The 10,764-nt window shown below is 48.0% G+C and overlaps 1 protein-coding gene across 2 annotated transcripts; it reads right to left on the bottom strand.

Moving 5' to 3' along the window:
* Window positions 1-7,465: 7,465 nt before the first annotated feature.
* LOC127764777 (probable purine permease 11) lies at window positions 7,466-10,573 on the bottom strand. Of its 2 annotated transcripts, none has more exons than XM_052289690.1 (2): window positions 10,195-10,573; window positions 7,466-8,747 (listed from the first exon to the last, which is right to left on the bottom strand). In XM_052289690.1, the coding sequence occupies exons 1-2, from the start codon at window positions 10,253-10,255 to the stop codon at window positions 7,660-7,662; spliced, it is 1,149 nt and encodes a 382-aa protein (XP_052145650.1). In that variant the 5' UTR covers window positions 10,256-10,573; the 3' UTR covers window positions 7,466-7,659. The 2 variants fall into 2 exon arrangements, with proteins under 2 accessions (XP_052145650.1, XP_052145651.1); XM_052289691.1 differs by lacking the exon at window positions 10,195-10,573 and adding an exon at window positions 9,513-9,836.
* Between the last annotated feature and the right edge of the window lie 191 nt (window positions 10,574-10,764).

Here is a 10,764-nt window from a genome sequence, read left to right as displayed (position 1 = left end):
TTCCAGCTCTTTGGTTGGATTCATCCTTTTGTTTTTGCTCATGGTACCATCAACATACCAAAGTACAGGAGTTGCTGCTAATAAACAACATCAAACCAGTAGCTAGTACTCCTACTTCACTAAGCAAATATATTATTTGGGAGATGTGGCTCACTCTTGTTAAGATCACCCGTTACACTTTCTGTTAATTAAAATAGAAGGTTGGACTTTTCAATTGCTGTGCTAATATTTTTCTCTCTCTGTTTGAATTAGCCCTGGATCATATAGTAGTATTATCCAGTGGAGCCGGTAGAAAAATATATAATTTTTTGAATGTTACTCCTGCTAATCTAACGTGAGCTTTGCATCATCACTGGAATTGTAGCGGCAGTGCAGGCAGAGTTTTGATTCGCCTTCGGCTCCTTGTTTTCAACGTATTTCGCCTTTTCTATCGGACTCTACTCCCTCCATAAAAAAAAAAACCTAGATTTCCGTATCCAACATTTGACCGTCTGTCTTATTTAAAAAAATTAAAAAAATAAAAAGATAAGTCACGCATAAAGTATTAATCAAAACCTGGGTTTCCGTATACAACGTTTGACCGTATGTCTTATTTAAAAAAAACTATAAAAAAAATTAAAAAGATAAGTCACGTATAAAGTATTAATTATGTTTTATCATATAACAACAATGAAAATACTAATTATAAAAAAATTTCATATAAGACAGACAGTCAAATGTTGGACACGAAAACCAAAGATTTGTCTTTTTTTTAGAACGGAGAGAGTATGTTCTATGAATACTACTAGTACTAATAATCATGATGTCAACAGAGCAAAAGAGCCATGCCACTGGGCAGTTGCCAAGTCAACCCTCTTCGTGCAAGCAATATGTAAAAAGTCAACCTGCATATGTTCTCTCCACAACCGTACTTGCAAAGTACTCCCCCCATCAAAAGGGTTAGACATATTATTTTTATACTGAGGATTAAGGAAAAAATAATCTATCTTTCATATAACAAAAATTAAATAGCGTATATACGCATGCAACCAATGAATATTAAGATGATTTCTCATGTTTTGATTAAACATTTAATTTATCTTTTCATTTAAATCTTAAGTACATGGAAACTACAAATATGGTCAACTTATTTGAAAAAACCAAAATATGAAATAAGCCTATTCTCATAGTAATTTATTTGGAAGGAGGGAGCGCAATTTGATTATGTAAAATGCTAGCAGTAAGTCCTTTTAATGACGCCTCCCATGGAAATCTGCTTGTCGTATTATCAGTTGCAGCAAAAGTTAGACTTTTACCCCGTATAACTTAAATTTAAGTTGATTTCTTTCATTTATTTTTTCTGCATTGGCTTTCTTTGCTTAAAATATAATTTTTTATATAAATTATCATTATTGCGTAGGTTAGCTTTTTCACAGCTCATAAAACCACGATCAAACAATCAAGGCTTTTCTTCTTCTTCTCCCAACTGTTTTGGAGGATGAGAATGGAAGAGACTCGGTTCTCCCAGAGAATTTGGAGGATGATAGCGATGTGGGCGCTAGTAAACCTAAGAATAGATCAACGGGACATACTCCCTCTGTCATAATATTATAAGTCGTTTGATTTTTTTTCATATTCAAACTTTATTAAGTTTAACTAAGTTAGTAGAAAAAATCAATAAAATTTAAAATATCAAATTAGCTTCATTAAATCTAGCATTAAATATATTTTGATAATATTTTTGCTTTGTTTTGAAAATATTACTATATTTTTCTATAAACTTGATCAAATTAAAGAAAAAATTAACTAGAAAAAAGTTAAACATCTTATAATATGAAACACAGAGAGTAATGAGCATGGTGGATAAGAGGAGAGTGTTCCTTGCAAAGACACTTGAGCTTCAAAGAGCCCGCTTCACTCGTTGATCCAAATGGTGAGCTAGTAAATTTGAAAAGAGCGAAATGCCCGAGTCTTTTAACTTATAAATCCTATTGTGATAGTAGCAAAGATAAAACGAAGATCACAGATTTTGGTGCCTGGTCAGAAGTCCAGAACACGGAAGCTTATAGATCACCTATTGCCGAGGGAATATGCTTAAGTCCCCTTTTGTTCTAGAAATAAACTCTCTTCCTTTATCGATAAAAAGGAGGCAGCCTAGCATTGGCAACGAAAAATAAAAATCAGCATGCATACATTTCCAGCACACACCAGAAAGCAATAGAAACCCGCAAGAAGTGTGCAATCATGGCTTGCATTTCGGCACCACTGGCCCGCCCAGGACGCTGCCGTCCGCTACCTGCCTGTCGCTTCGGGAACAAGCCTGCCTAATGCGCATAATCCTCACCCCGAGAGGCGTTAAGCTCAGGTCAGCCGCGGCCCTCGCGGTGCGGTGGATGTGAACGGCAGACGGCGCGCCCGATCGATGGGTGGCACACGCATTCACCGGCGGTGTGGTGGGTGGTGGCTGGTGGGGGCGCGTGTGATGATGAGCCGAGCACTCGCTAGCTAGTGCGGCGTCACGTACGGTTGACCCGCGCTCCAGGACGCAGCCGCGCGTACTAGTGCGTAACCCTCTCGTTTCGCCATCCGCTCCGCCTTTTCTGCGCGCCTCGATCGGGCGGTGGTTGGATCGCGTTTCTGCGTGCGTTTTGGCTGACTGCGCCGGTGGCGGCCCGTGCCCCCGGGCTTGCGTTTGCCGAGCGGTGAACCGAGCCAGAGCCTCTTGTCGGCCGGGGCACACCACGCCTGACCTGGTCGATCGATCGGTCGATCTCTCCGGTCCCGGTGTCTGTTGGCTGGCTGGCTGGCTGGCTGCTGCTGCTCCCCTTTTGCTCTGCTTTGCGGCGAAGGATGGACATGGACTTGCCCCTGTGGGCTGTGGCCTGCTGCTGGTCAAGTGCCTCGTCGCCAACGCGCAACAAACTTCAGGTCCCGAGCGAGCGTGATTACGCAATTGATGGAATGACGGATCAAGCGTTTGTTGGGAGCCAGGGAAAAATCGTAGGACGTCACGCAACTCTCTTTTTATTTGGGACATTGTCTACACCGTGGCTCGATCGATCGTTGCTCTCCTGGAGAATGAAAAACACGTTTTGCTCTTCTGTTTTTGTTTTTGTACTTCCAGGACAACATGAAACCGCCTACTCAGAATGATTTTTTCTTGCGACCTGGTAATTGAGATCCTAAGCATGGCAGCATCGTGGGCTAATTTTGCGTGCTCAATTGCTCATGGAACCATGAAAGCTAGCCTGGTTGCATGCACGGCAAGGCTACTGATCCAGCACTGTGTGAGGCCGATTGAAGCTTCCGTGGAGGAGTAGAAGAATCTTCTAGCGTTTGATGTACGGAGTACTTCATCTCCAGGGACAGGTACGGTGATGGTCGCCATGTCGCCATTCCACCAACCTCGAGGATAAATGCGTCTGGTTACAGTTGTTAAGTTGATGATGTACGTATGAACGCAATAGATGAGCAAAGTATTTCAAGCACATGCGTCGCTAATTGATGCGTTCACAACAAAACAAGCCCTTAAATGGAGAACTGTATTAGGACCATCCATGATAAGTACCACAAATGGAGTTGCACTTAACCTTCTTGCTGACGCGCCAGCGCATGGCGATGACCCAAGCACGATCTACGAAACTGGCTGTTGAGAGTATTTATGTCATAGATTCTCCATTTTCGGTGGCAGCGGTCCAGTTGGTTTCTCTGTTTCTGCAAACTATGTAGTCTTGTACTGCAAAATGGACGAACAGTTCGGTGAGACAGAATCCTTACGCTGTGCTTGGTGATTTCTGCAGTACTGCAACATTTCTTCTTCTTCTTCTTCTTCTTATTCTTAACGGAAAGACTGCAATATTTCTTGGACGGGCCGGAAAAGCTTGTGAGTTGTGATCGATATCTGTTCTTGACGGGTCGTGCAAACTCATCAGGGAATACCAACTTCATGGTTAACTGCTCTACACGCACATATATTCGTCAGAAATTCAGAATTTTCTCTAGTTTTGTACAAGGGCCTAATTATTGCGTAGAACACACGAGCCACTTAAGCCTTCTGCCAAATGGGCCGTTCAGCCGCACAGTAAAGCTCAAGAGTGGCTTTTCCTAGGAAAAAGTACACCGAAGGTCCCTCAACTTAGTCATCGGATAACAAAATCATCCCTTAACCGCAAAACCAGATATATAACATACCTTAACTTTCAAAACCGGGTAACTCTGAATCCTTAAGCGGTTTTGACCCTGGTTTCGTCCGACGTGGTATCTGAATCAGCGTGGGACCCACATGAGCCCCTCTTGTTAGACTATCCACGTCATCACCTCTCTCTTTCCCCTCTTTTCTCACCTCCTCCTCTCTCTCTCACTATTCTTCTCGTTTGGGCAGGGGGGCCGCCTGGTGGGGAGGAGGCCGGCGGGGCGAGGCAGGAGAGGAGGTGCGACAGCCGGCGGTGGCGACGACGGGAGCATGGGGGAAGAGAAGGGGGAGCATAGGGAGGGCCAGCTGCCCGTCTACTCCAACGCCACCGTCGTGGCGCGCCTGTCCCGGACAAACCGCGGCGGCGCTGTCGTGGTTGACGATGAGCAGCGTCTTCCCGATGCCGTGGATGCAGGAGAGGCTGTCGATGACGAGGAACGGCGCGGCGCGGGGCCAGAGGCGAGCGCGGTGGTGGGAGGAGGAGGCGGATCTCGAGCCGGTCGTCAAGGTAGGCGGCGTAACTGTGGACAAACGCAGAGAGTCCCAGGTCCGTCGCCACGCGCTCCTCCTCAAGATCGACGGGAGAGAAGGGACGGGGGCACTATGGGAGGAGGTGGAGGAGGGGTGCACATGGAGCTCGTCAGCCGCCGCTCGCCCCATCGTCAGGGTCCATGGCGGCGGGGAGGTTGCCGCCGCTGCTCCTCCTCAAGATCGTTGGGAGAGAAGGGAAGGGGCCGAGGACGCTGAGGAAGAGGGAGCTAGAGGAGGGGAGCGAGGAATGGAGCTTGTCGCCGCCGCCCATCGTCCACGCTGTCGTCGGGGTCTGTGGGTTAGCGGCCGCTCGCCGCTGCCCGTTGCGCCACTCTGGAGTGCGGACGCGAGGATGGGGAAGAGACGGGAGAGGGGGAAAGGGAAAGAAGAAGGGATGTTTCATTGACATATGGGGCCTACGTGGGTCCCACGCTGACTTAATTGCCACGTCAGACGAAACTGGTGTCAAAACTGCCTAAAGACCCCGAGTGACCCGGTTTTGTAAGTTGAGGGATACTATATATCTAGTTTTGCGGTTAATGGACAATTTTGTAATCTGATGACAAGATGAGGGACATTCAATATACTTTTTTCCAATTTTCCTGCTAGTCCTCTTTCAGAGTAGCCGCGTGGGAATTCTGGTTTCTGGGAGCAGTCTGGCTGAGGAATAAGTTCACCGGAGGTCCCTTAACTTAACAGCGAGATTTTTTTTGAGGTCCCTTAACCACAAAACCAGAAATCTCCACCTCTAAACTATACAAAACCGTTCACTCAAGGTCCCTAGGCAGTATATATGGGTGGTTTTGTTGACGTGGCATCCTAGTCAGCAAAAACAATTAAAAAATTACGTGGGGTCCACATGTCAGCCGTACATATTTTTTTTCTTCTCTGTTCTTCCTCTTCTCTTCTCTTTTCTCTCTTCTCTCTTCTCTTCTTCGGTGAGGGAGGCCGGCGGCGGGCAGCGGTCGGCAGCGGTCGGCGGGTGGTGGGTGGAGCGGTGGGTGGTTTCGCCGGCGTCATCTCTTGCTGGCTCCTAATACGTGCCGCGACCTGGAGCCCTGCGCGCGTGGCGGCGGTGCTCGAGCAGGCCACCGCGGGTGACCTGCTGACCATCGCGCTAGACGGCGCCGGTGAGCGCGTCCAGAACATCGACAACGTGCGCCGCATCATCTTCAGGCGGCGTGAACGGCCGGAGCCGGAAGCCGGAAGCCGAGATTACATGACTTTTATAGCTAAGAAAACAAACTTCGGCCTTCGGCCATATCGTACGCGCACGCAGCACGCGATCCACTTAATTTGGCAGCCACTAGCTAGCTGCATACACGAAGCTAACTGCCACACAACTCATGCAACACATGCATGTATTGACTAACTCTAACTAATCAGCTAACTAAGCTATGCATGCACACCACTAACGGTTTTGTGGTTAGGAGGTGCTGAGCGCGCTCTACTACGACCAGCTCAAGCTCCAGCGGCGGCAATGGTTGAGGAGACGAGGGCGGCGGGTGGGACGCGTATGTGAATGGCGTGATGAAGTCGTCGGCAGCGGGGTCGGCGCGGAAGCAGGCGAAGGAGGAGAGCTTAAGCATGCAGGATGCTCAAAGCCGCCTCCTCCGGCGAGCTCACCTTCGCCGAATCCTGCACGCCGCACGTCGTCTCTTCCTGGAAAGAACGAACCAGCGGTGTGGACGTCGTCTTGTCCACGGTGGTGGCGTGCTGCTCCTTGACGACGGACAGGAGGAACTCCACGGCGCCGGGCGCACCCTGGACGCACCGCCGGACGGGAGCAAGGTCGGAAGAACTCCACGCACGCGAACGGGAGCAAGGTCGCCGCCCGCCTCACTCGCCTTCTCCGCCATTCTCCTCGCCGCCCCGGCGCGCTCGTCCACCGCCGGCCCGCTGCCGCTCCGCCCACCGGCCGCCGGCCTAGATCCCTCACTGAAGAAGAAGAGAAGAGAGAAGAGAGAAAAGAGGAGAAGGAGAAGAGAAGGGAAGGAATGTGCAGCTGACATGTGGGCCTCACGTATATTTTTTTTTCTGACTAGTATGCCACGTCAGTGAAACCACCCATATATACTGCCTAGGGACCTTGAGTGAATGGTTTTGTATAGTTTAGGGGTAGAGATTTCTGGTTTTGTGGTTAAGGGATCTCAGAAAATCTCGTTGTTAAGTTGAGGGATCTCCGGTGAACTTATTCCTCTGGCTGACTGGCTCAATGGGCCGAATGTGATCGCTCGTGCAAAAGCAACGAAGAAGATTCGACCCGTATATGGCCCACTCTACCTCAGCAGTCATCATAGGTTGGCCGTTTGGGCGTCCGTCACCGTCGTGGCCGTCCCGTTCCGGGTTTTGTTCACAAATTAGACGCGAGAAAAAAAATCAAGGAGATGCGGTGAAGCTGTTGGTTGGCGAGCTAACTCCTGGTGGCGTTACAGTATGGCGGCGTCTTTGGCTGATTCTTGTCCCATTGCTTTCGCCTGCTCAATTACAATTCTCCTAATATTTTTATGAGCCGGCCGGAGCTATCAGCAGATCGAGCGTCGTCGCCCTCTTATGATTGGATTTCATCACCAAGTAAGTCATTGTGATAACCATCCAATCTGGATGTTTGACATACACATAGACACTGATAACATATATTTGAACCTGCATTCGACTGTATACACTTGAATCAAACCCAATAATGGCACAGTATCAACTTGCCAAGCGTGCCAAAAACCACAACCACAATATCGACTTGACTACTCCACAGGACAAGGAAAATTGGGGGTGACATAAAATTTATTCTCTTGCTTGATACATCCTTACATCAGAGTAATCAAGACAATATGTATAGTTATATACCAAATGGTGCAAAAATGGAATTTCTTTGATGAAGTTCCTAATAACTACAGTACCTTACTCAGAACCAACAACTTAAATTGGTAAGAGCGGCATTCTAGGCAACATTGTGATGATTAGGAAGTTTCCTCTACACTGACTGTAGTCTTTCTACCTTTCTTGCCATCAACATATAATTGGTGGCCATATGACATAAATCCCCAAATGGCCATCAGCATAGCTATAATCTTTACTCCATCCATCTTGTCATGAAAGAAAATCACAGCAAAAACAGGAATGATGGGTAGAGCTAGGGTGCTTATCACATTTGAAAACAGCGATGACACCACAAAGATCAATCCCACCACTCCAACTGATGCTACCTGCCAAGATATAGCCGTCCACAGCAGTGTCATTACATATGACAGCTTCCCAGACTGGAATGCATGCATCTCTCCTTGTAAAGTCATCCATTCACCACTTGCAAATAACCCAACAAGAGAAGCCAATGTTGCCACGAGAGCTGTATATATCTGCATGTTCAACACGACTGAGAAGGTCTCCCTCTTAATAACCTTCTCAAATGTGACTTGCATCAGGGAGAGAATGAGCGAGTATGTAGCTGATGCCCCTAGTGTCAACAGGAAACCCAAAATGTACTTCCCATGTGATATACTAGTAGTTCCCTGAGAATTTTCATCAACTCCAAGGAGTGAAGCAGAAAACGTAAGGAGGACTACGGAATTGAAAATCAGAGGGGTGAATTTTTGAGCATTGAGGAAATATGAGAAGACAGCATTGAAGGCAAGCTGACTAGCACAGATGAGCGAATATGTTGAGACCGGAAGATATAGTAGGCCATAGGAATACATCAAGTCGTCTGCAGCAATGATGAGGCCCAGGACAACATATATCAGAGTAATTTTGGGGATAGAAATTGTAGGGGCAGGACTACTAGTGACTGTTTGTGTAGAAGATGTCTTTGAACGGAAAAGAAATAGGGCAATGAACAAAACCGGAAAGCCAGCAGTTTGGACGAATGTGGACATCCACTTGCTATTGCCGCCTTGATTGTAGTAGAACCTCCCAAGAAGTGTAGATGCGGTCTGACCGGCAATGAGGAAGAACATGTTAACTCCCACCATCAGCCACCATTGCCAACTCTTGACAGGAGAGTTCTGTATAGGTACTTCATGAGTTGACGAAGTTGCAGCTTTGGATGAATCTGCAAGTTACAGAAGGTAGGCAGTATCAATAGGTTAGCCCAAACTTCATGTGTTAAGCATAGCACGGCCAACTGAAACTTTCTTTTCCTATTCAAAATAGACTACCAAAGTTCCCATAGTGAAGTGAAACCCTCCTCTCCTTTTTTTCCCCCCAACAATTGGCCATATAAACCCCAAAAGCTCTAAATTTATTGAGAGAAAGTCGAGCAACACAAGACTATAGCTCCATCCTTACAGTTCAGTATTGTCCATTGGTGAAACTATCAAATGAAAGCGAGTTACTTGGAATCTCAGGGAAATCCTGCACTAATATAAAAAAACTAATATAAAGATTGTACTTTTGTTAAATGCAGTGCATTACTATAGCTGGTGCTATCATCAACCACTTATCCAGCTCATGTACGCGAACAACAGGGGTTTGCCAACTAAACTCACATGCCTACTCTGCCACTCGATGATGTCACGATAGTCTGAAAAGTTAATATGGTCTATAACAAAAAACAAATCCCATATGGGCATATGGCCATATCCAACACGCCACGCACGAGCAGGCAATTCATCGAACACCTCGCGGGCTTACTTCCCCACACCATCGAACACCAAATAAGCCCGAGAGAACGAACGAGTTCATTTCATCTGCGTTTACCGCCGCCCATCGCAAGACGACTCTAACCTCCTCACCCCCACTCCCTCAACGAAGAAAATCGGACATAGCTAAACAGTGAGGCTTTCGACAGAGGAAGGGGGGGAAAGATTTGATTGACCTGCGATCTGTATCTGGACCTCCTCATCCCGGTTGCTACCGCCGTCGCTGTTGCCGTTGTTGTTGTTGCCGCTGTCACCGGCCATGCCCGTCGTTGGGGGCGCTGCTCCGCGCGAGCGCGAGCGCGATCCGAGGCAAGCGGAGCGGTGGAGAGAGAGGGAGTTGATAGGAGAAGATGAGAAGAGGAGGTGTGGCGCCGCACGGGGGAAGACAAGTGGGGAAATAAAAAGAGTAGGAAAGGGTGGGGCGCTGCAGTCGTGTGAAAACTGAAAACTGCCTCCTCCTTCTTTCGCTTCGCGAGCCGCCGACCGATCCCTTGTTTTACTATCGTCAGGGGCTAAAACGAGCCGATCTCGACCAAGCCCACATAGGGGTGGATATCGAGCCGGCTCGGCTCGGTCTGGCTTGCTAGGATAACAAGCCAAGCCAGCTCGTTATTCTAACGAGCTAGAAGACTGGCTCGGCTCGGCTAGCTTGAGCTAGCTCGTTCAGCTCGCGAGCCAATACAACAAAACCAAAAAGTTTGCAATAAAAATTCAGATTATCAAACCAGCGTTCAAATCCAAGTATGCAACTGTATCTAAGTATCAAAGTAATGAGGCAACGAATCACAGAGTCAAGTGTTCAACAAATGAATCATCAGTTGAACAAATCACAGGAGGATGTTAGTACGTTACACCTACACGGCTGCACCTCGTCTTCCTCCTCCGTGATGCACAGGGACACTCGGCCTGGGTTGCTCATCGAGAGGCCGACAGCGACCAGTGAGCATCACGGCGTGGGCAGCTCCGCAGTTGGGGACCGGCCATCTGGTTCCTGGGCATGAACCGGCAAGCAGCGAGCGTCGGCCACTGGACGCTGGACGGGCGACGGCGAAGCAGGATGGAGGGAGTGCGCAGGCGGCTCAGGATGGAGGGAGCGGCGTGGGATGTGCGGAGGCGGCGCAGACGGCTCAGGCGGCGCACGGGCGGCTGTTGCCGATGCCGAATCTGGATCTATCGAGAATGAGGGGAAGGGGACTGATTGACCAAGTCTACTAGGGTTTTGGACATTTCTATTGCACATTTTCTTTGGGCCTAGCACGGGATGGACTGATTTTTCTCTTTCTGTGCCAGCAAGTTGAGTTATACTTATGGGCCATGTTTTGTTAATGTCTCTCCTATCTAGCTCATTAAGCTCGTGAGCAGCTCGCGAGCTCGATCGAGCTAGCTCGTTATACGTGGCTTGGCTCTTTTAAAAAATACAGCGAGCAT

This window comes from Oryza glaberrima, chromosome 2, assembly GCF_000147395.1.
Source record: "Oryza glaberrima chromosome 2, OglaRS2, whole genome shotgun sequence".
NCBI classification, from domain to species: Eukaryota; Viridiplantae; Streptophyta; class Magnoliopsida; order Poales; family Poaceae; genus Oryza; species Oryza glaberrima.
Note: the sequence above shows the minus strand (reverse complement) of the source record. Positions and strands in the feature narration are given on the sequence as shown.

Coding starts and splice junctions, on each gene's coding strand:
- LOC127764777 (XM_052289691.1), bottom strand. CDS start 9,597: ATGGCCGGTGACAGCGGCAACAACAACAACGGCAACAGCGACGGCGGT. Junction 8,748..9,512: donor GGTCCAGATACAGATCGCAG/GTCAATCAAATC, acceptor TGTAACTTGCAG/ATTCATCCAAAGCTGCAACT.